Here is a 27165-nt window from a genome sequence, read left to right on the forward strand (position 1 = left end):
GAACTGTCTCTTTATTGATAATAAAAAGGCTGCAGGAGTGGATGGTATCCTCCCTGAGTTTCTAAAACATCTCAGTCAACAAGGCCAAACATGGCTGGCCACTCTTTTCTCAGGAATTATAATGACTGGTAAATTTCCAAATCTGTGGTGGAAGCCAAAATAATTGTCATGCCCAAACCAGGGAAAGATCCAAACGATGTGAAAAATCTGTGACCTATCTCCTTGCTTGCTTTGCTCCACCTTTAAGCTCTTTGAAAGAATTCTCCTTAAAAGAATTTCACCACTCATCGAAAGAGCACTCCCGATTGAACAAGCTGGCTTCAGGCCAGGAAGAAGTTGCTGTGACCAGGTCCTGGCCCTGACAATACAAATTGAAGCAGACAGAAGAAACTTAAAGGTGCATATTATAAGGTGCAAAAAAACTTTCCAGCTTTTTGGATCCATTCTCTCCAACAGAAAGATCTGGTCCATATTGGCAGAAAAAAAAAGAGCAGGTCCAGATTCATTCACAACAGTCTCCCATAGGGCTGTATGTTATCCCCTTTACTTTTTAGCATATGCGTGTATGACTTACCACATACCAGCTCAAGCAAGTATATGTACGCTGATGACCTAGCGATCCTACATCAATCTACCTCCTTTGCCAACCTGGAATCAACCTTGAACAGAGACCTGAACATCCTGGAAGAGTACTTCAAGTAGTGGTACTTGAAGCCAGATCCAACAAAAACTGTGTCCACAGTATTTCACCTGAACAATGCAGAGACGAATTGACACCTCAACCTTTCTTTCTGTGGAAAAATGGTAGAACACGAGCCTCACCCGAAATACTTTGGAGTGAGCCTGGACACAAGCCTAACCTATAAAAGGCACATCACCAACCTGTCCAACAAAATTAAAACTAGAAACAATATAATTTCAAGGCTTGCTGGAACAACCCGTGGTTGTGGTGCAGAAGTCCTAAGATCGTCTGCACTAGCCCTTGCATTCTCTGCAGCAGAATATTGTGCCCCTATCTGGGAAAGAAGTGCACACACTAACATTATAGACACTCAGCTAAACTCTACCATGCGCACAATTAGTGAGTCAGTGAGAACCACCCCTCTCTCCTGGCTGCCTGTCCTATCTGACATTGCTCCACCAAACATATGGAGAAGACAAGCCTCGATTAAAGAATTTAATAAAGCAATGAGCAGTCCACTCCTGCCCCTGCACTAGACTCTCATAAATCCACCTAGTCTTTGCCTAAAATCTAGAAAGCCTCTCTGGTTCATGGACAAACTCTCTTCAGCTTCCCTACCATCAACACCTGACATGTGGAGAGAATACTGGTCCAACAATCTCACAACAAATGTCTTCCTGGTAGAAGATCCCTGTGCTCTGCAGCCTGGTTTTGCTCTTCCTAGGAAGATTTAGTCATCAATCAACAGGATCAGAAACTAACCAGGGCAGATGTGGCTACCTACTACATAAATGGGAGCTGTTAGACCACCCTTATTGTAATTGTTCTCCCATGGCTCAGATGATTACTCATATTGTGAATGACTGCCCAAGGTGCCAATGTCACGGTGGTGGCCTACGGGACATCCAGAAGGTGACGGATGAGGACTTGGATTGGCTTTCCAGACTGGACATTGACCTGTAGTTGTTCTGTATTCCTTTTGTGATAAGAATAAATAAATAAATAAATTAATTAATTAATAATAAAAAAAATGAGCAAAGTACTAAAGTATGACCCATCCTCATCCTTCACAGTACTATGGAGCATCATATTTCTATGATCTCTAATCTTTGTGCAGTAATCCAAATCATCACCTTACCATTTTTTCTGGTCAGCATTTTCTTTTATAGTAGGTAGTCATAATAATCTAAATTCTCTTAGGCAATGGACATAAATTATTTGCTTTGTTCACATTTTTTCACCTGATACAAAAAAAGTAACTCCAAGATGACACATCTTAATGTATGATTTGTATGCAATTTATGATATGTCTTGCTACTTCTAAGCATTAATTCTTTTCCAGTTTGCATTATCTCTTTTGGTCAAGTAATTACGATTGTCGTTCTTATTTTTATTTCTAAATAATCAAATTGTATTGAAAAGTAAATATTCATATATTAATCCAGCTTATACTGTATGTTCAGCTTATTAATATCTGCACATTTGATGTTGATTGCCTTTCACTACTCAGTGTGAGACACATTCTTCTTATGAAATACATACAAATTATGCATAAACATTGAAAAAAAGACCATATTTGGTTTACAGATCACTGCTTTTAAATAAGCTAGCCCATAACCCACCTACATTTCTAAATGTATTCTTGGTTTACTATGTGTTATGGGTGGGATTAGCATTAAAATAAATAAATAAATAAATAAATAATATTTTGATACAGCTTCTCTTATTTTTAGTTAATATTGCATTAGATTCTTAATGATGCATAGTAACATTGAAACCTCTCTCTCTCTCTCTCTCTCTTTCTCTCTCTCTCACTCTCTTTTCTGGGTTTGCTTATTTTTATTGGCATCATATTTTAAAAATAGATCACTTCTTAAAGAATAGATTTTATTTTAAATGCATTCAGCATGCCAGTATTCAACACATACATTGTGCATTATGCCATATGTACTTTCTGCTATTTTTTTTCCTTTCTTGCTTTGTTTTATTTTATTTTATTTTATTTTATTATTATTATTATTTTTTTTTTTTGCATTTCATTTTTAGAATTTGAGACCCTTAAAAATGAAGTGAAGGTAGACCAACTGCAGACAAGTAGAAGGGTGCAAAATATGCAAGAGGAAAAATCATCAGCAGAAAAGAAGCAAAAACATATATCTGTTTCTTCTGTACAGTATTTAGATTCTGAACATAAATTAAAGAATAATATTAGTGAAATATCCAGTTATCAGTTAAAAAATAATATCCCTCTAGAGCATATTTCAGAAGAAAGATCTGAATTTAAGCATTTTGATAGTTTCAGCATAGAACAACTGGGCCAGATTAAATCTGATAACATTCCTGAATGCTCTACAGTCAGCGATAAGATAAGCACAGAATTATCCCAGTTAGACAATGATCATACTGAATTTTATGATCTCACTGCAGATATAATAACTTTGAAGTCAGAAACATCAGGTGATTCACATGAAGACCTATCAACAACTCACCAGATAACTACAAAGGAAAAAACTACATGTGAACTATCCAATTATAAGCAGCAAAATAAAAGTGACAGAACAGAGCCATTACCTGATTTTGAAACTGTGAGCACTATAACACAGACTTCTTTTACAACTAAGCAGAAAGTAACAGAGCCAGAATTACAAGAACAAGTGATAAAATCAAATGAACAAATGGTAATGGCTTTGAGTGATCAGTTGTCCTTATCAGAACAAACAGACATTAGGGAACAAGGAAAGGAAATGGAAGTCATTCAGAAAGAAAATATTGGAAACTTGGATACTCAAGAAAACTTTAAAAAACATGGTAAAGAAAACAAGAATGATACTTCCTGGAATACTATAGTTGATAAAGAAAGTGCATTAATGGACAAAAAATTAACATCAGAGGTGCAGGAATGGGAAAATCATAATTTATCTGTGAATCTATATAATACTCACTGCTTAGAAAAGCAGGTCCATCTTCAAAAAGAAATAACTGGAAATCTAAATGATTTTAATATAAGACAAACTGCAGTATCATGTGAATATGACTCATCATTTTTGACTTTTGAAGATGAAAAAAATAGGTCAAAAATGGATTTGGAAAATAAAATGAAAGATATTAATGAACATCCAGATCCAAATATAAACATTTCTGAAAAAACAGAACAAATAGCAAATATTTCTGAAATAAAAATGCCCAAGGAGCTTACTGAAAAAAATACACTTACCAAAGATCTAAGAATAAAAGAAAAAGGAGAAACTGAAGACAAGTTACTATCGCAGGTAAATGCACAGGAAAAAAATATAAATGAGGAGAAATTTCAAGAATTAGCATTAAAGCATATAATAAAAATGCATGACTTTGAAGTTAAGCATTTTATAAATGAAGAAAATGAAATAAGAGAACAAATTTTTGAACAGAATATAATAAAAGAAGCAATTCCTGGGGAATATAAAGATACGATAGAAAAGACTGACACAGATCAGATGAAATTAGAAGAATTTGAATTTAAAGATGAGGTAACAAAGGACAAAAGTATTAATGATGAAATGATATTAAAGTCAGAAGTTGAAAAAATATGTATACTTTCAGACTCTAATAGAGAACTGGAATTTGAACTAAAATCAGAACATAAAATACCTGAACTAAGTGAGATTGTTTGTCAAAATGAAATAGGAGATATTTTTTTAAAACAAAGGGAAGAAATGAAAGGTGAAGAGTATATCCAAGAAATACAAGCTAATAAAAATCATGCAGTACCACCTCATAACTTGAAAATAGAACAATTAGCAACTGAGTTGAAGGCAGAGGAGAAACCTAAATCAGATATAGAATATCTACAGAGTAAAAAATGTTTTTCTTTTACTACTCCAACAGACAAAACTATTGATGAGGTTTTGGAAAAAGAAGTACATAACGAAAAAAATAATATTAATAAAGAACATCACCAAGTGGAAATGAGTAAACAAAAATCAAATGAAAAAGAAAAAAAAAATACTGTGTGTGGTATTACTCCGGAAAAAATCATGGTTCAGAAAGAGATGCCAGAAACTTTTAAAGAACATAATCAAAGAAATATAAAACAAGGTCACATTCTGAATCCTTCAGAAGTAGATGCTGATAATATAAAAATAGGAAGTGTAATGCTCCTAAGAGAACAGAAAGAATCTGTTTTATTTCCTATGGAAAGTGAGAAAAATGAAAAAAAAGATAGCATTGTTGCAAATGAAGAGAATCATAGCATTGTCATTCCAGAAAAATTTCCAATAATTGATATGACTCTATCACTCAATGATCACATTGTAAATATAAATGCAGAGAATAATCACAAGTTCTCAGGAGTGATTCGTGATGCAGCTAAAATGAAACCTTTGCAGGATGAAAAAAATGAGGTACAGGACACAGAATGGAGGACCATTGTACAAATTGAAAATAGTGATATTTCTGATCATTCAGGAACTCAAAATAATATTATCAGTGAGAAAAAAGTGACAGGGGGTGCGATGGTATCTGAGCCATATAAAGAAAATGCTGCAGAGTATATTATATCAGAAGAAATGCAAGAAAATGAAAAAGGAACTATGAAGTTTCCTGCTGTTTCACATAATGATGATCTAAATGAAGATGAAGAAACAAAAAATGATGAAGCAAAAAATTATATCAAAGCATGGAGTTCTGTATTGCCAGATCAGATTATGGAGCAAGTGTTGGAAAAAGAACCTTCTCATAGACAAAATTGTAATTTGGTTTCCCATACAGAGGATCAAACTTTAGAAGAAGAAGAAAAAGATATATATGTGCAGTTGAAAAAGGAATACCTAATCCAAAAGGATGAATCACACCCAAAAATAGATAAAAAAATATTAAAATCCTTTGACCAAGAAATATTTGCCACAGACAATAGTGAAATGCAGTCCAAAATAAGACAAAATCATATTTCTCCAGAAAACTTGTTGGTAGAAGTAGAGAGAATTGAAAAATCCATAACTGAAGTAATTTCTCAGCAGAATGTAGAAAGATCTGATACAACAAAACAGAAAAACAAAATGGACAAAGAAAAAAAAGATATTTCACAGATTATGGAAAGTACCAATGAAGCAATGTTTATGGATTCAACAAGTAAAAAAGTTGATAAAGAGAAATATGAGTGCTTTGATATTTCATTTGAAAGCATAGATAAAAATTATATTCAAGAATTTCCTCTTTTGAAAGATCATACTTCAAGCAAAATGGAGGCTATAATGTCGGAAGATATGGCTCAAGCATCTAAACTTCAAGAAAATCTATGGGACCAGACTACTCAGGTGCTTGAACAAGCTGCTGTGCCAATAACTCCTAGTGCACCACTTTGTATGGCAGGTATACTAGTGTTTTTTTGAAGATAGCTTATATTAGTTTTTGAAAGTTATTTTGCAAAAATGTTCTCAGTTTCTAAAAAATTAATTGCATACAAAAACTTCATGAAATATATTATTATTATTATTTTTTTTTTTAATTTAAATTTTTTTCTTTGCTAATGTATCAATATGATTATTAATTTTGAGTTGTGCATTACCAAGTTTATTTCTTTATATTTGTCTTAATATATTCTTAAAACAGCATTACCAATAAGTCTTTTTATTTATTTATTTTATTATTATTATTATTATTTTTTTTTTTTTTTTGGTTCATAGATTCATTCATCACTTCTATTTATCAAAATTATTGCAGTAAAATTAATGAAAGAAATATAATTTGAAGTATAGATTAATCTTATTTTATTTAAAGTAAAGAGCCAATAGGCTTCATTTCGGCGATGTAAAACATGATTTAAATTAAGGGGATATTAAATCCCACATTGTTTTAAAACCAAATAAGAAACTCAAAGATCGGAATCAAAGAGTTTCATGCTGAATATAGTTACTATAAACGTATCGGCAACTACTAGCGTAAGCTAAAGCATGTAGTTCAAGTACATAGTACAAACTAGGGCAACTCATTGCAAAGGTGGAGAAAGTTCTGATTGCTAGTCTTAGTATTTTCCATAATGTAAAACCCATCTCCTAGGAGATGTATGATGTTATACATTATGGTGGGAAGTCACTACCCAGACCGATTTTCGCTATACCCTTAGTATTATACTTTGGTCTAGCTACTCACTGATGAGATCTCAATAAAGATCGAAACCGGTCTGGGTAGTGACCTCCCACCATAATGTATAACATCATACATCTCCTAGGAGATGGGTTTTACATTATGGAAAATACTAGAATAGCGATCAGAACTTTCTCCACCTTTGCAACGAGTTGCCCTAGTTTGTACTACGTACTTGAACTACATGCTTTAGCTTACGCTAGTAGTCGCCGATACATTTATAGTAACTATATTCGGCATGAAAGTCTTTGATTCCGATCTTTGAGTTTCTTATTCAGTTTTTAAACAGTGTGGGATTTAATATCCCCTTAATTTAAATCATGTTTTACATCGCCGAAATGAAGCCTATTGGCTCTTTACTTTAAATAATTTATGGGTGCACCTTTTTGACAACTCATATAGCAGAGTATATAAGTTCTTTTCGCTATACCCTTAGTATTATACTTTGGTCTAGCTACTCACTGATGAGATCTGAATAAAGATCAAAACTGGTCTGGGTAGTGACCTCCCACCATAATGTATAACATCATACATCTCCTAGGAGATGGGTTTTACATTATGGAAAATACTAAGAATAACGATCAGAACTTTCTCCACCTTTGCAACGAGTTGCCCTAGTTTGTACTACGTACTTGAACTATGTGCTTTAGCTTACACTAGTAGTCGCCGATACGTTTATAATAACTATATTCGGCATGAAACGTTTTGATTCTGATCTTTGAGTTTCTTATTCGGTTTTAAAACAATGTGGGATTTAATATCCCGTTAATTTAAATAATCTTATTTTATTATTATTCAGGACCTCCATGGAGTCACAAGACTCAATGTGAGAGGCCCATCTTAGACAGCATACAGTCTATCATATCACTCATTAAATTCATTCAATGTTCATGATCTAACTACCCTAACAGGCAATGCATTCCACAGTCCAAAAACCCTCCATGCGAAAAAAACATGAGAACATGTGAACTTTGCAATTCACATGTTCTCAGCCTGTTCTCATTACCAACATGATACAGTCATGATATCATTTTTGTTATCTGTCTTTGTGCCCTTTCCAAGGCTAACTTTTACCTTTCAAATCCCTGTGACCACAGCTGAGCAAAATAATCAAGTCAGGGCTTTATACAATAGAATCATAACTCTTCTGGTCAGTATTCTTCTTAATATTGCAGCAATCCTCTGAGTTAGTTACCTTCACTACTTTGCAGTATATCCCCTGAACTTCAAGTTTCAATCAATTACAACCCCAAGGTACCTTGCCTACTACACTTCTCTAGTACAGTTCTTCCAACAGAGTATGCAGCCTCCCATTGATGTATCCCAAACCTCATTCACTTGCCCAACATCCAGCTTATTCAAATCCTCTTTGAAGTGCTACCACATCTGCACAATTACTAATAACCTTTCCAAACTTCACATCATCAACAAACAACTGAATATTCCCCTGCATTCCATGGACAGTGTCATTGATATAAAAATAAATCAACCCAGTACTGAGCCTCATGGAGCCCACTTGTAACAACTCTCTGATATCTATCGGGCAGAAATCCTCAATCTAATTCACTGTCCTGACATTTAAACCTAAAACCTGTAACTTAAATATCAGCCTGTTATGTAGCACCCTGTCAAATGCTTTTGTAAAAAACAAAAAAAAAAAAAAAGCAGTATATGCTTTTCTCTCAACTGCTCTTTTTACTTTATTACTTTATTATAAAAGGCAATTCGATTACTAAAACATAAGCGTACCTTAACAAGCATGCTGACTTTCACAGATAACATTACCCTCATCTACCCAATTCTGTATATAATCTCTCACCGATTTTTCCAAGACCTTAGCAGCTACTTATGAAATAAAAACTGCTCTATAGTTTGACACTGTCATTCTACTATTCCCCCTTATGCAATGGCACTATCTTACCCTCTTTCCACTCCTTGGGGTACCTTTCCCATAACTAGACTCTCATTGAAAACTCAAGTTAGCAGAACTCTCGGTTCTTTACACATTCTCTCAAAACAGGTGGCAAAATCCTATCTAGTTCCAGCTTCATCGACACCCAGTGTATTTAGCATTTAAAACACACTCTCCTCATGTACTTCTAAAACTTAAACCTTCTCCATACCTGTAGCAGTAAAATTTACATTTCCAGAATGAAATACCCAAATAAAGTGATCATTAAACAAGCCCACTATATCTTCTGCATCAGTTGCTCTGCTCCCAGTTTTGTCTAACAATGTCATTCTTTCACAGTCATTTCTCCTCCTATTGGTTGCATAGCGAAAGAACTCCTTTGGATTTCAGAGTTAATCTCTTTTCATATTCAAGTTCTGTTTTCATTACTGTGCTAGTCTCTTTCTTGGCCTGAGTTTTATACTGTTCATGCATTGTTTTCCACAACCCTCTCCTTATACTTCCATAACTCTTTCTTCGTCTGTGGTTTCTACTTGATATTGTTTGTTGACATTTCTTCTAATTCCCATGCACTGGTGATATCTCGCCCTTCCAATTTTTCCTTCCACAGAATTGCCACTGATTTCTAAGATTATTTTAAATACCTGCCTCCACATATGTTCCTTTCTCCTAGATACTTATTTCTGCCTGTCTGTTCATTCCCCAAGTTAAGACTACATGGTCACTCTCTCCAACCACGGCCTGAGATGTCATCTCAGTTACAATCGGATCCTCCGATGATGTGACCAAATCCAAAACTCTTGAACCTTGTGTTCCTTCTACTACTTGTTGCTTAAGGCATTTGTCCTTCAAAATGTCATCACTTCCATTCCCTTAGTACTACTACATGCTGTTTACCATTTCAAATTTATACTGCTCTGTTTTAAATCCACATAATCCAAGCCTCTCTTTGATATGTTCTCACTATTATGCTAATCATTATGGATGCTTTTCTCCTCAGCTCTGCATTATCATAGTTGGGTAACACACTCGCTATCCTTCCCACACACACACACACACACTCCTCTAATAATTCCATATATGTTCTTTTCTCCTAGATACTTTTGCCCACCTGTTCATTTCCCCAAGTTAACGCCATATGGTCACTTTCTCCAACCAGGACCTGGGATGTCATTTCAGCAACAAATGTTACACAAATCAGTGTTTTTCATCAACTTCAGGCATTAACTTCAGATCTCCCACCAACCATTTCATTTATTATCATTTGAAACACTGAAATTAGAATAAGAAAAACATTATTATTATTATTATTATTATTATTCAGGCCTCCATGGAGTCAAAAGACTCATCATGGGAGGTCCTTTCTAAGAAACAAGTCTATCAAGACTCATCGAGGAAGGTCCTTCGTGGGAAACACAAAGTATCATACCACTCCTTAAAAGCATTGATCGCTCTCGCTCCCACCACTCCATCAGGCAATGCATTCCATGGTTCAGCCACCCTCCATGCAAACAAACCATTTCTCACCCTCTTTCTCACAGTTTCCTTTCGTAACTTCCAGGAATGGCCCCTTGTCATGACTCCTTCCTGCTGTTCAGCCAAGTGAAAGAACTCCCCAGTGTCAACCCTGTAACCACCTTTCAACAGTTTAAAAGTCTCAATCATATCACCTCTCCTTCTTCTATCCATCAAACTCTGCAGTCCACACTCCCTCAGCTGGTCCTCATAACTAACATTGTACAGTCCTGAAACTATCTTTGTTATCTGCCTCTGTACCCTTTCCATAGTTAATTTATCCCCTTCAAATACTGGGACCAGATCTGAGAACAATAGTCTAAGTGTGGTCTGATCGAAATCTTATACAACGAAATGATAACACTTTTATCTCTGCAGATCAGTGTCCTTCTCATTATTGCAGCAGTCCTCTTCTGTGTTACCTTCACTACCTTTGCAATATGTCTCCTAAATTTCTATCAATCATCAACCAATATCTCTTGTCTCCCCTACTTCCTCCAGTTTAACTCCTCCCATAGAGTATGCAGTGTCCCATCGATGTGTCCCAAACCTCAAGACCTTACATATTGCTGCATTAAACCGATACCCACATTCATTTGCCCATCTATCTATAATATAATATATATAAATAAGATAACGCATTTTTGTTCCCTTATAGGGAGTAGGCGAGGCCTTTAAACCCTATCTAGCTTTTGTGTACACTGAGTGGGTAGTTCAATCTCTACTAGAGTTAATCTCTTTTCATATTCAAGTTCTGTTTTCATTACTGTGCTCGTCTCTTTCCTGGCCTTAGTTTTATATTGTTCATGCATTGTTTTCCCAATCCCTCCAGCTTATTCAAATTTTTCCCCATCTATCTAGTTTATTCAAATCCTCTTGCAGGGCTACCACATCTGCACTATTACTAATAACCCTTCCTAGCTTCACATCATCTGCAAACAACTGAATATCCCCTTGCAATCCACTGGCAATGTCATTAATATAAAGGTTAAACAATATAGGTCCCAGTACTGAGCCCTGTGGAACCCCACTTGTAACCTTCTGCCTCTTTGATATTGCTCCACCATACACAACTCTCTGATACCTATTGGACAACCAATCCTGAATCCAGTTGACCAATCTGACATCCAGACCCATGTGCTGCAACTTGAATCTCAGCTTATCATGTGGCACCCTGTCAAATGCCTTTGCTAAGTCTAGGAAAATGGCAGTATATGTCTTTCCCTCATCTAATGCTCTTGTAACTTTATTATAAAAGGCTAGCATATTGCTAAAACATGAGTGCCCCTTCACAAATCCATGTTGACTCTCACAGATAACATTACCCTCATCTGCCCAATGCTGTATACAGTCCCTCACTACTTTCTACAAGGTCTTACTAACTACTGATGACATACAAACTGGCCTATAATTAGAGACTTCCAGTCTGCTACCACCCTTATGCAATGGCACTATCTTACCTTCATTCCATTCCATGGGCACCTTTCCCTCAGCCAGACTTTCATTGAAAAGCCAGGTGAAAGGCACTGTCAGTTCCCTAGCACATTCTCTCCAAACTCGTGGTGAAATACCATCCAGTCCCACAGTTTTACTGACATCCAGCGTACTCAGTATTTGGAACACACTCTCCTCCTGCACCTCTAAACCTCAAACCTGCCCTATCCCTCTAGTATTCAAATTAACTCCTCCAGGATGAAATAATCCAATAAAGTGTTCATTGAACAATTCCACTATATCCTCTGCATCAGTCACTCTATTCCCATTTTTATCCCACAATGTCATTCTTCCACAGTCATTTCTCCTCCTACTGGCCACATAACTAAAAAATTCCCCAGGATTTTCCTTGGATCTAAGTGCCAATCTTTTCTGATATTCCAGTTTCGCCTTCCTTACCATAGTAGTCACTCTCCTGACCTGTGTCTTATATTCTTCATGCATCGTCTCTTCATCTGTCTCCTTATATCTCTTCCATAGCCTCTTCTTCACTCATGGAATACAGCTTTCCATTTATGCTAACCAGTGCTTTTTTTCTGAAAAAAAATGTGCCGGTACTTACAATGAAGATGTTATTACAGCAACTTCCACACTTTTAATATATCCTCCGATATACCCTAATCATCTCTAGATAGATTCTTGCTTTTGGTATCAACTGCAGAATGACGACCACAGAGTAGCCATGGGTCCACATATTTGCTAGGGTTCAATTGAGTGAGAGGAGGTCCTAGTATCCTGATGAACATCAGAGCAGAAGTTGTCCGTACAAGTAGAGATGATCTAGATGAAGTTACTACAAGATTCATCTGAGAAAAACCCCCTTCACTGGAAGATATTGCAATTGTGCCCAAAGTGTGCTTTAGAGGAAGTATGTCCGGGACTTTATTTCCTTGAAGATATTCACAGAAACCATGATCTGGTTCTCTTTCATTTAAACGAAATTTGCATGCTAACTTTTTAATTTCAGCTTCACCAAATATCAGATGCTTCTGGATTTTCTGGCCAATACTTGGAATCTAAAATCTTAGTACATTCATGCAAATCAGCATCATCTCCTTCAAGCAGATGCTTTCCAACAGCTTCTTTCAGACTTTTATAGAAAGCAGATGAACTTATTTCAGGATTGTGTCTTTCATTTTTGCGGAGCTCAATCCCTTTGAACATCATGTTCTTCTGACTTTGAAGAGAAATACTGTAGTACTGACCAGGATTTTCAATTCTTTCTTCAGAAATTTGAACTGTATCCTTTATCTTCCTGTCTGCTTTGTACAAGTCAATATTTCTATCTTGTAAATCTAGACTTAGTGAACTAAGTTCTTGGAGAGCATCACACATAAGGCACAAATTAAGAACAAACTTGCAGGACGTTATTTTTCTTAAAAGGCCCTCATAAAGAAAGTGATCTGTTTTGTTTCTTCTGCTGTCTTCTTTTGTCTCCAGAAAGTGATGGACGGGGGCTTCAAAGTCTTGTCACACTGCAGAAACAGTGAAAGCTAGATGCACCCCAGCGAGTGCTTAAAATTCTGCCAATTTTAAGAAGTTGAAGTTCTACAGTCACTGCACATTCCTGTAGTTCCCTAGCATTCTTAGGTAAAGCATAATAAGCCACATAAAGTTTGACCATGAAACTCTTAAAGCGATTCATTCCTGCCACATTGTTCACTGTGTCACTAACAGACAATTCAAATCGATGGCTAGCACAATGCCAGAAAATAACACTAGGAAACTTCTCTTGCATTAGCCTCCTTATACCATTACACACATCAAACAACACAGCTGCACCATCACAAGTTACAGACAATAAACACTCCTTTAAGTAATCTTTAGATAATCCTAAACATTCAAGAAGACTAATTAAAGAGTTTAGAATTCCTCTAGCAGTTACATTTGATAATTCGATCCAATCTAGGAAAAGACTCACAGGAGCTGAAAGTTCATGAAGAACTACATGAACAAAAATAATCAAGCTGTTGATTCATCAACAAGTAATGATATTTTGTTCTTGGAGATCACTATATTGTCTATTAATGTTTTTCTCATTTCATTTGCAATATGGCTCACAATGTTAATGCAAGCATTTTCAGAATGAAGAATATATCTCATGTCTAGGCCATTAAGTTCCTGTAAATTTATTTCGTCTTCAAAGTTGTTAAATGGTTGATTTCTCCTTGCAACTTTGTAAGTGAAAGACTTTTCCTGTTACGTCTTTATTATGAGACAAAGTATTTAGGAAAACTTTCTCTAATGTTTCGTTTTTTGTTTCAGATTTTATTTTTTGCATGCTTTATGTGCTACACTCTCCTTATGATCGTAAATCTTAATGACATTAACTGTTGTTTGCGAGATTCTCCAGTATGACTGATTTTATCATTTGCCCACTCTGCTGAAATTTTCGTTCCCATGTGTTTATCAACGGAAGACTTCCTACATCACGACACATTTTACAGCCCAACATTTTATTCTTAACATACAGCCACTCGTTTCTCTCGCAGAAGCCATTTTAGCGCAAAAGTGTCCAACATTCGGCCCAATCATTATCAGAATCTGCTTCCTTTTGACCACGTGGATCTTCGGTCTTGGTTTTGTGATCCTCTTCACCAAGTGTATTTTCAGTGCTAGTTTTCTGTTTTACAGGATCACAAGTAGATTCAACAATTTCTGCTTCTTCAGCCTTTCTTTTTTTTACTCATTTGCATAAAGTAACTTCTTACTGTACTCATTTTGAACAATGATTGCACTGATTTAACTTAGATTAATTCAAAACTCACGTGAACACCTGCCTGTTGCAGAATGAATATAGAACTGACAAACTGATATTGGAAGCAATCCGAAGTGAACACAACTTCCTGTTTCTGGTTGCATATCAATCTATGAAAGACGAAATAAGGTTACCAACTTATGAGTAATCAAAACTGAAAATTCAGTTCGTGAACACAGTACTATCTACCGGAATATTTATAATACATTTTATTATTATTATTATTCCTGATACCTCCAAGGAGTCCGAAGACTCATCGTGGGAGGACACCTACAATTGTCTCTACACCTAACCTCTACTACAATCATCTCCATCAACGCCATCTACCACCCACCTCCAACACCACCGCAACTAGTATTTTTTGTCTGTAAATTGCGTGTGTTCTGAAGGGCCGATTTGTCTGTATGCGGGATGAAAAACCCGAGTTTCCGGAAGAAAAAACCCTGCTACCTCCATATGAGATCGGCTAACTCACCTTTTTGCTGTCAATATATCGCAAATTTTTAAAAACTTAAGAAAAAAGGTGCCGGTACTGCGTACCACCAGAAAAAAAAGCACTGCTGCTAACAAATATTCCTTCACAATTTCCCAAGCACTAATGATATCCCAGCCTTCCAATTCCTCCCTCCACGAAACTTCTCCAAGTTGACGTCTAAGACTATTATAATCAAATGCTTTATAATTCCACATATGTTCCCATCTCTTTGATGCTCCTGCATGTCTATTCATTTTCCAAGTCAAAACCACATGGTCACAATCTCCAACTGGCAGGAGAGATGTCATCTCAGTTATTATCAACTCTTCTGATGCTATAACCAAATCCAAAACTCTTGAACCTCTTGTTCCCTCTGCTACATGTTGCCTAAGACATTTGTCACTCAAGAATTCTAGAAATTCCATTCCCTTGTTGCTACATGCATCTTCCTCTCCACAATTTATACTTCTGTAGTTAAAATCTCCCATAACAATCATTCTTCTTTGCACTTGCCATGCTCAACTGTCTCAACATCTCCTGGTATCCACCCTCTGTGCTCCTTGGTCTGTAGCAACACCCCACTAAATATTCTGTCTTGCCCACCTCTACCTCACACCATATGCTTTCAAAATCATTAGTGTCACAGCCTTCCAAAGCCTCCACTCTTAGAGGACATAGATCGTCACTTATCATAAGCAGTACTCCACCACCACGCTTTCCATCCCTATCCTGCTGAAAAATACTGTACCCAGCAACTTCTATTACTGTTATTATATTCTCTTCTGTTAACCATGTCTCGGTGATCCCAAAAATCCTTGGCCAGGCTGATGCTATCAGTACCATCAATTCCTCTCCCTTATTCCGAATACTCCTGGCATTAGTATAAAGCATAAAAATGCCATTGTTTCTATACCCAGCATTATCCCCTCTAGACTCCACTGGGCTCAGCGTTACCTGATGTCATTCCCCTTCTGCCAAGTACCCATTCCCGCAAGAGGCCACCCCTGCTTCTATCCACCCTGGAACACACTGACTCATTCAGAACAGCAATCTCTCCAGATTCCTACATCCTTCCTCATTCAAATGCAAGCGGTCTCTTGCATACAATTCCTCTCTGTTCTCAAACGCACTCCAAGCATCCACATATTCCAATCCTCTCTTCTGACACAGTCTTGCTATTATGCCATTCAATATCACCGCTCTTCTGCTCAGCTCGTCATTATCATACCTACGCAACACACATACTATCTTTCCCCTCTGTGTCTTCTTTCATATACCCTCAAGCAAGAATCTCATATTTCTCGCTGCCCTACTTACATTACCACTTGAGTCATTTGTTCTTACCATCATGATCATCTCTTCTGCCCTATCACCTCTCTTAATTGCCATAGCCACACTTTCTCTTGTTCCTCCTGGCAAACACTCCTCACGCATCCTATCTTGAACACCGTGGCTCATTGAGTCCCCATACATGACACCTCTTACCTCCCTGTTCCTCGGCTCACATGCATCCCTCATTCTCTCTCTCTCTCCTATAACACTCTCTGTGCTCCCCTGCCTTCCTGACATCACTTTATCCCTAGTCCCTGTGCTCCCTTGCATTCCTCTCATTCCCTCTCTCCTGCTGTTTCCATTCTTTTCTCTTCTATCATTCCTATATCTGACACTCATTCTGTCTCTCTTCCACTTATCCTATTCTCACCTCTTCTATAAAATTCATACAACTCTCTCTCATTCCCTCTCTTCTACTGTTCCCATTCTCTCCTCTTCTATCACTTCCATAACTCTCTCATTCCATCTCTTATACTGTTCCTATTCTCTCTTCTCCTACCATTTCAATAACTCTCTCATTCTCTCTCCTCTACTATTGTTCCTATTCTCTCATCTTCTCCCATAACTCTCTCTCTCACTCCTCCTCTGATTTGCTTTGCATTCGTCTCTTCCAACCACCTAATCTCATCTTTCACACTTCTCATTTCATTTCTTGGACATTCCACCTGCTCTTTCAGCTCATCTATCTCTCTCTCTCTGTAAGTCAGCCACTCTTATTTGCCATTCACCTCCCTCCCAATTGAGGCCATCTCCTAAAACTTCAGAATCATTCAACCTTTCCATACTCCCCACTGTTATTTTTTTATTCATACTTCTTTCGCCCTCTATCATACCAGTCATCTCTCTACGTGGAGAACTCCCGTCTCTGACTCAACGAGGTCAGTTATGGTCATTTCTAAATCTCCAAGTTCCTCCCATTGCCTGTATTTTGCGCATATACGTTTTCCCCCTTCTCTCTCCTGCCACATATACAACTACTGGGACGCATGCATTCCGAAAGTCTCGCATGCTACAAAATCCTGTATAATATTGCGCAAAATGGAGTCCTTAAATGGAAGGGGGGACTTGGCGATATGCCATTTCTAATTTTAACTGCCGCCATTATTCAAAATAGTGTCGCTAATTAGTGTCAAAAAAAATAAATGCTAAATAAGTAATACGGAGTATAACTATAAAAATGTAAAACAATTACAAACAGAACATTTAAGTACACTAGATATAAATGAAATAACTAATAATGAAAACTTATCCTTTATTGTCTTCCATCGCTATGCATTTGATTCCGACCCCTTCTTCTCAGTAACCAAAATACACAATATCGCGACAACAACTAACTTCAAAAAACAACTACTGAAGGACACTCGTATTCCAGAAAACACTTAGCACTACAAAAACATAGAAAACGGACTATTCACCGATTAAAAAGCACACTCTTCAGCACAGCTCAAATTTCCCGCCACGTGCTACGGCGACTCTAGTGCCAGTCTCCATTGATTTGTGTAACATTTGTTACTGAGTTGAATTTTTTTAAAACCTCGGAACCAGTTATAGTCATGTCCATTTTCTCTGTAAAATGATATACAGTAAGCCATAGTGTCCATTAAGCCATAGTGTCCATTTAAACATTATCTCACAAACCTATTAACCATTATTTCTCCCCCACCCCACTTTTTTTTTTTTAAAATCAATCTCATCCGTGACAGGTTTCAGAACTTATTGCATATTTGTGACGTGTGCATGCCACAGTGCTTAAGGGATGAGAAACCTATTAATATTCTTTTTGAATAATTAATAGTCATAGCGTTTGAGGAACACTGTGTGAAAGAGCATTACTCATGGTATGATTGGCGATCCATAATCATCCAGCAGAACAAGCCCATGCAACAAAATCATTTGTCTTAGCTGGTAAAGATAAATTAATCAAAGGCTAGAATCATTGTGTTCTTTCTCTTCTCTGTTCTCTTCCTCCAGTGAACACAGAAGCTATTTTAATTTATTCCAGAATAAATAAGGTATCATTCTGGAACAAATGAGTTACTTCAACATGTACTGCTATGAAGTAAGGCAAAAGTAGTTTAAAATTCCCAGTTTGATTTTTTTTTTTGGTGCTAATTACATAGAAAAATTTCCTGGTTTTTAATTTTTCTTCAATTTTACATCAAAAGCTACCTATGGACAAAATTTCGCTTTCGCTCCCAGAGAAATATCAGATTAATCTATTATATATTTACTCCTTCATTCCTTCTAACAATGGAAGAAGTTACAGTATGTAATTATTCCCAAACCTTGACTGTAGTCAAGGTTTTGGAATAAAGGATCTTACTGACATTTTTTGTGAAAAGCTGGAGATTTTAGTTGTTTGGGGATACTTTTCAAGAAAGGCTGTTCTAGGGTACAGAGGCAGATGGCATAAAAGTTCAAAAGGAAAAGGGGTTTGGAATTTACTGCTGCTCATATTTTAAGGAGTTTAATGGGAAATGATGGATGCCAGTTCAGTGGAGCAGCATCCATGAAAGTACAAGTAAAAAAGACATGAAAACTAAGACTATTTGAGATAGTAGTCAAAGTAGGTGATAGAACGGAGTCTGGAGGCACTCCTGCCATTGGAATAGAAGTTCAAAGGAAGGAACCCATCTACTGTCATCTGCAGTGATCAATCAGAGAGGATGTTGGCTATCCAGTTGCAGAGGATGTAAGGTAAATCAAAGGATATCAATTTACTGAACAGAGTTCACTGCCAGACTCAATCAGATGTTCAGAAAATGTCAGTAGCTACAACACTTGTTTTTTCAAAACCTTTTCACAGCATCACACACATACAGGATGGGTGATGTAGGCTAAGACATCAGCCATGAACCTGCATGGACGTTATTTTTTGAGAGGACTGAAGCAATTGCAGTGGGTCAGTAGTTTGTTGACAGACATTTATAGCATTTAGGGGGGGGGGGAGAAGAGGCATGAATATAATCTTGCTTCCATGTGGAAAAGATGTCAGCTGAGTACAGAACAATGTAGAGCCAATTTAGGATGGGTGTTAGTTCTTGAGCACAAATTCTGAGTATAACAGGAGAGATACCGTAAACACCAGTAAACATTTTGGATCTAAATTATTTCAGAGTCTTTTGATGTCTTTTTTGCTGAAAGACCACATGAATCATATGGATCACTGTTTTTGATATGACAGAAAGTTATTTGCCTTGCTCATCTGTGCAGGAGTTGAAGGAAAAGAATGATGCTAAAAGGTGAACTATATTTTTAAATATATATCTCTCAGCAAGATTTCTACTGTTGGCCCTTTTAAAATTTAAAATGGGAATGGTTGATGATTGTTTTGTATATGGTTCATGCTTTAGTATAAGCTACAAAACTGGAGTTCTTATCAGAAACCACTTACAATATTATTATTATTTTAAGGCATCTACATGGAATCCAGAGACTCATCATAGGAGACCCAAATTTACCAGTGTACACACAAATCATACCTCTCCTTCAATCTATTGAAGGAACTCACAACCAATTCTGGAAATCCATTCCACTCACTCACCACTCTCCACACAAAAAATCTGGTCTGCACACCCTTACTAACCATGCTCTTATACATCTTCCATGGATGGCCCATTGTTCTCTGTTTGTCATATATTGAAAAATTTCTTTGCATAAATTTTATAAAACACCTTTAATATCTTAAAATTTGCAATCATGTCCGCTCTTTTCCCACCTATCAACTAAACTTTGTAACCCACACAACACCAAATCTCTGCACAGTAGTCAAGAGATAGTAACTTCCCTATCTTTACTTGTTAGCGTGTTTTTCAACATACAAGTAATCCTTTGAACTATTTTAACAACTTTTGCAATATGCCTTCTGAAATTATTTTTATTATTATTATTCCAGGCAACTCCTCCAAGGAGTCGACAAACTCATCGAGGGAGGCCCTAACATCATGTCAAGAACAACTATTGGACATTCACAGTATTTATCATACCTTGCCTTGAACTCATTCATGGTCGTAGCACCTACAACAGACTCTAGCAGCTTATTCCACTCATTCACCACTCTCCAAGTAAAAAAACCTAGCTCTAACACCCTTGTTAACCACATTCTTGCCCAGCTTCCATGCATGGCCCCTAGTCCCACCACCACCAGTCCTATTTTCAAAAATATCTTCTGGATTAATCTTATAGAAACCCTTCAGTAATTTGAATGTCTCAATCATATCACCCCTTTTCCGGCTATCGACCAATTTTTGCAACCCACAAATCTTCAACCTATTCTCATAAGGTTCATTCCACAGACCTGCTATCATCTTGGTCACTTGTCTCTGGATCCTCTCCACTTCCTCCCCATCATGAAGAAACCCTGGCACCCATAACTGGGCACAGTAGTCCAGATGGGGTCTTCAAGGCTCGATACAGAAGAACAATAACTTGTTTGTCTCTGCATGTTAAAGTATTTTTCAGAAGCCAAGAGATTTGATGAGCTGATTTAGCCACTTTTGCAATGTGCCCCCTAAACTTCAATTCCCTATCCACCAACACTCCCAAATCCCTGGCCTCATCAATCTCCCGGAGTATGGTTCCACCAATGTGATATACTGCTGGTATTCTTTTCACCCCAAAATGCATAACCTTACACTTTGCCACATTAAATTGACATCCATTTTTCCTAGCCCAGTCCTCCAAACTATCCAAATCATCCTGTAAAATTTTGACATCCTGTGCACTCATAATTGCTCTACCCAACTTTGCATCATCAGCAAACAAGTGAACACTTCCTCTCAGATCCTTTCCTATATCATTGATGAACAAATTGAAAAGTAGTGGTCCAAGAACAGAGCTCTGCAGCACACCACTGGTCACAAGCCGTCTTTTAGACTCAACTCTTGAATAAACTACTCTCTGGTATCTCTCTATCATCCACCCTCCTATCCATCTCACCAACCCTATATCCATCCCCATCTGCTCCAGTTTACTGATTAGGGTTCCATGTGGTATCCTGTCAAAGGCCTTGGCAAGGTCCAGTAGAATCACTGTAAACCCATTACCCTTATCCAGTTCAGCCGTCACTGTGTTATAAAACGTGAGCAAGTTACTGAGGCATGATTTACTCTTCACAAAACTATGCTATCCCATTTTCATATATCCAATCCTGTATTTTTCTCTTGACTATTTTCTCCAAGACCTTGACAACGATTCCTGATATGCTGATCGGTCAGTAATTTACAACAGCAGTCTTGGAACCACCTTTATGCAGTGGAACTATTTCCCCCTCTTTCCACCCCCTCGGGACTAACCAAGACCCAAGACTCAAATTAAACAAAACGGTCAAGGGTACTGACAATTCTTTAGCCACTGCTCGTACGACACGAGCTGGTATGCCATCCAATCCCACAGATGTATTGACATTGAGGTTATGCAATAGGCTACTCACCTCCACTTCATTCACCACAATTCCCATATACTCTACTGGTTCATTCATTTTTGCTATGTCACCACCTAGATGATATATTCTTGCAAAGTGCTCACTTCTACTTCTAGGGTGAACTGGATCCTTGGATGAAGTTCGCCCTAGAAGTAGAAGTAAATAAGCAGTTGGCCTTTCTAGACTTCTTGATTCTTCGCCAACCAGATGATTATCTACAATTCACGGTCTTTAGGAAAGAGATTCATACAGGCCAGTACATTCACACTGAATCACATCACCATCCCAGCCAAAAGGCAGGTACTATAAAAACACTAGTTCATAGAACCAACTCCTTTTGTTCTTCAGAAGAACTTTTACAAAAAGAATTACAGTATATTAATCCCTCATTCATTTCCAATGGCTATAAGAAGTCGTTCATAAAAAGAGATTTATGTAGTCATGCTCCAGCATCCTCTTCAAGTACAGAAGAACCTACATGTATACCTATCCCCTACGTACACGGGGTTAGTGAACGCATAGCTAAGGTGCTAAAACCACTAAATATCTGTGTGGCTTTTCGACCCATCAGAAAAATCTCCATATTCCTAATGTCTCCAAAGGACAAGCTCCCACATCTCAGCTATCCAGGTGTCTACCAGATTCCCTGCTCGTGTGGATTATCATATTTCGGACAAACAGGAAGATCTGCTCAGGTCGGTTAGAAGAACACCAGTCGTACATTCAGTACCTTGAACCCGAACAGTCTGGAATTGCAGAACATGCCATCATCACCAGACATAGAGTTAAGTGGAACAAGACAAAAGTCATTCACAAAAGTTGGTTCCTAATGGAACTGCTATACAAAGAAACATGTGAAACATTACTTCACTCCCCTAACCTAAACAGATCCGATGGTCTACGTCTTTCCCCCTTGTGGGAGATAGTACTTTATAAAGCAGCAAATCTTTCCTAACATATAATTGTATATACATATATATATTTTTATATATATAAAAAAAAATTTTTTTTAATTAAATTATTATAATTAAATTTAAATAATTAAAAATAAATAAAAAATAAATAAATAATAATAATAATAATTAAATAAATTTAGGAAATTTAACCTTAGCTACTTAGGTGGCACTTTGTGAATATATCAGTTATCGTTTAATTAGCCTTGTACCTGTACTGATGATGCCTGTGATACTCAGGTGAAAATTCTATGAATAAAGAATAATTTACGTGAGTTAATTCCGTTATTATAATAGTTAGTAATATGTCTACTCACGATATTTCCTTACTGAAATTTATACAACAGTGAAACTTGGACTAAATAAAGAAGCAGAGAAAAAATTAGAAGCTTTAAAAATGTGGACCATCAGGAGAATGTTGAGAATATCATGGATAAAGAAAATGAAAAACAAAGATGTTTTAATGAAAGCAAAAATGAAAACTTAAATATTTTGGACATCTAACTAGATAAGAAGATATTCAGAAATTAATATTAGAAGGGAAACCAGACAGAAAAAGATGGAGAGATAGACCCAGGAGAATGTGGTTTGAAGACATTAAGAATTGGACTGTCTTGAATTACCATAAATGTTCCAGAACAGCAAAAGAAAGAAAAAAGTTCTATGATGTGGTTGCCAATCTCCTTCTAGAAGTCATACCAAATGAATTCAGATGCTGGCTGTCCTACTTATATATACAAGTCTTTTCTGCCATCAAACACACACCATATATCTAAAAACTCACATTATTTTCTTCTACACAGCCTACACATGGAATCATTTGCTATCATTACCCTCCTTCTTAACCCGGTACTGTCATATTATTATTATTATTATTATTATTATTGTTATTATTAACATCTAACCTTCATGGAGTCAGAGACTCATCATGGGAGGTCAGATTGCTTCAGTGTCTACAATCACAACACACTCACACAATGTATTCCAGTCACCAACCACTCTCCATACACAGAATGTGCTTTTCACTCCTCTGCTCACACCCTCCTTATACATTTTGCAGTGATAGCATCTTGTTCTACTGACTTCTCCCATTCTATGTAAAATCTCTTCCATGTCAGCCTGATAACAGCCCCTGACTAGCTTATATGTTTCAATCATATCCATCTCCCACTCTTCCTCCTATTCACAAGGCTTTGCAACTTAAATTCTCTCAATCTGTCCTCATACTCAACATTCCAAAGACCACTGACCACCTTTATGAATCTTCTTTGGACCCTTTCAACATATCCTCGTCATAATGAAAACCCAGTGACCAAATCTGTGTACAATAATCCATATGAGGTCTGATCAAGGCTTTATACAATAATATCATAACTTCTCTATTTCTGCATGTCTGGATCCTCTGCATCACTGCCATTATCCGATGTGACTTCTTCACAACTTGTGCAACGTGGCCTCTGAATTTCAGGTCCTTGTCCACCATCACTCCTAGATCTCTCATCTCCTCTACTTCCTTTAAAGTTTCCCCACCAAATGTATACTTGAATCCCAATGGCATCATAACTTTGAGATTTGCTTAATAAATTTCAAAACCTTACATCATTGAACTGATGGTTTCACTTATCTGCCCATGCATGCAATCTATTTAAGGCCTCTTGTAAGGCCATAACATCTGCTTGACTCTTCATTGCTCTCCCCAGTTTTGCATCATCTGCATATCACTAGTTAAACCCATCCCAATATCATTACCATAAAAATTGAACAACAATGGTCAAAAACTGACTCCTGTGGTACACCTTCCTTTTCCCGTGATACTGCATCCCCATATACAACTTTCTGTCTATTGGACAGCCAGTCACTGATCCATCTCAGAAGTTTGTTATTCAATCCCATCTGTTTCAATTTATTTATCAGCTTGTTGTGTATCAGTCTACCAAAAGCATTTGCAAATTCCAAGTACACCACTGTATTTGCATCTCCCCTGTCCAAGGTATTCATCACCTTATTATAGTTCATCATGGTCCTATATTATAGGACCATGTTTCACTAACTTACTATATAAGTTAGTGAAACATGGTCCCCCTTAATAAATCCAAGCTGATAACCACAGAGGATACTGCTGTTATCAGTATTTTCTGTATCCTACCTCTCACCAATCTTTCCAGTACCTTCAACACAACTCCAGATATACAGACTGGACTATAATTTGAAGCTACAACCTTATCACCACCTTTATGCAGTGGAACAATTTTACCCTCCTTCCACTCCCTTGGAACCTGGGCTGTTGCAAGACTTTTATTAAACAGGCATGCCAATGCTGCTGCCAATTCCCTAGAACATTCCCTTAAGATGCGTGGTGATATGTCATCATCAAATCCTATCGCCGTATTGCTATCAAGGTTATTATTTCCTCAAATACATCCTGCTCACTCACAATTAAGCCATCTTCTTCTGTGTCCTCTACAATTAAGTTGCTCATGATTCCACCCTGATCAGTGATGAAATACCCTTATAAATTGACCAGTGAATACCCGCAACAATGTCTTCTGCAGCAGTTACTATTCTACCACTTTCATCCATTAACATCTTACCATGATCATTCTTCCTTCCATTTGCCACGTACCTAAAAACTCTCGAGAGTTTTTCTTCACCTGATTTGCCAATTTCTGCTCATACCACACTTTTGTTTTCCTTACTAACTGAGTCAGTCTCCTGGCTTGTTCGTTATACTCTTCATGTAACTGACTATTACCATTATTCATCTTGTACTTCCTCCAAAGTTCCTTCTTTTTCCAGATTTCATGCTTAACCATGCTACTGGCCAGGACATATATATACATCCAAGTTACTATGGATGCGAAGTGCTTATTAAAATTGTAATACCATTCATATTACATTGAAATATATGATGGATACGAAGCGTATGAGGATGCATATTTGATCCATAATGGCCGGTAAGGTGGTTAAGTGCCACATTCATCCATTTTGCACCTTACCTTATTCAGCTTTTTGCCCTTCGGAATACATTCACTCATTGATGCTGTTATGCATTTCTTTGTCAGTTCCCATGCAGCATTTATTTCCTTACCACTAAACTCCTCATTCCATGTTTTAATTCCAAACTGTCTCCGAAGCTTGTCATAATCACAAGTCTTATAATTTCACATATATCCTTTCCTCACAAAAGTCTGCATAAGTCTACCCACAACCCAGGTGATCACTTCATGTTCACTCTCTCCAACTGGAGGAAAGTGTTAACCCTGTTCACAATTACATTTTCTGATGAAATGATCAGATCTAAAATTCTTGATCTTTTCATTCCCTCTTTTACATGCTGCCTGAAATTGTTATCTGTCAAGAACTCAAGAAATGAATTTTCCTTAATCCTAAATACTCTCTCTTCATTTCACTCTATACTGCCATAATTAAAATCACCCATAGTAATTTGTTCACTAATTCAAGTTTTTTATACATTTCTGCATCACCACTCTCCGCGTTTCTGGCCTATGGAAACATCCAACTAAATATGTCTGTCAACCTCTGCATTACACCACACTGCATCATAACCATTCCAAATGTTTCTTTCATGTCTTCCTTATGTGGACATAATTCCCCTGATATCATCAGCAGCACTTTCCCTCCCTTCTTGTCCTTTTTGTTCTTGCGACAAATCCTGTATCCTTCCATTTCCATTCTTGTCAGAATATCATTCTCATTCAACCATGTTTCACTTATTCTATTGATTTTGGGGTGAATAAACTCAGTCAGTGAAACCATTTCATCTCCCTTATTTCTGATACTTCCAGCATTTTTAAACAAATATAGTAATTTATTTTTATATCTATAACCAGTCCTACCCAAGTCACTTGTTAGTTGTGATTTCCCCACTATACCTGCCCAATCACCTTTATCACATATATCTGCTCAGTCTCAACTTTCCCACTCAGATCACAATATACTCCATCTTCATACACACGTTCACTGCCACTTTCAACATTCACTCTCCCTATTTCATGTGTCCCTGTCCATATCTGGGTAGCAAAGCTACAATTTTTACTCTCTCTTATTTCTTTTTCACTTCTTTCAACAGACCTTTCATATCTTCTCTCATAATATATTAGTTGCTTCTTAAATTTTTAGTACTTACCGGAATTACCATCTCTTTTATTTTTCTTTTGTATTTTTCAATTACGTTTGTCATATCTTTAATTTTCACCGCTTGGAAGCTGAAAATAGTGAATTTCTCAGTAAGTGCAAATTTTTAGATTGAATCACCATACCATATTAGCTCTTTTTTGTTAGATTTTAATTGATTTACCTTGTTCTTATTAATATTTTGATTGCCAAAGGTTCAGCACTTTCTTGTTTCTTCTTGTTCTGATCCTTTTTTCTTATCCTGTCTAAGTTTTGTTAAACATTTTCCACTTTTTGTAATTCTCTGGTTGATTTTCTAATAATTTCCTTTAATCTGGATATTTCCCAAGTCAGTTTATCCTCAAGTA

General features: G+C 36.9%; 1 protein-coding gene across 10 annotated transcripts in view; it reads left to right on the plus strand.

Moving 5' to 3' along the window:
• LOC150104251 (uncharacterized) overlaps positions 1 to 27165 on the plus strand; it is a 1804220-nt gene that overhangs the window by 1305128 nt on the left and 471927 nt on the right. For 9 of the 10 annotated variants that reach the window (XM_090396244.1, XM_090396248.1, XM_090396245.1 and 6 more), the window contains exon 34: positions 2729 to 6028. The exons of the other annotated variant lie outside the window; for it this stretch is intronic. In XM_090396244.1, the coding sequence (XP_090252370.1) occupies positions 2729 to 6028 (3300 nt within the window). The remainder of the gene's footprint in view (positions 1 to 2728; positions 6029 to 27165) is intronic. 10 annotated transcript variants of the gene reach the window in all.

The sequence above is a fragment of the Typopeltis vanoorti genome, chromosome 8 (genome assembly GCF_054136105.1).
Source record: "Typopeltis vanoorti isolate ZY-2024b chromosome 8, IOZ_Tvanoo_1.0, whole genome shotgun sequence".
Classification (NCBI taxonomy): domain Eukaryota; kingdom Metazoa; phylum Arthropoda; class Arachnida; order Uropygi; family Thelyphonidae; genus Typopeltis; species Typopeltis vanoorti.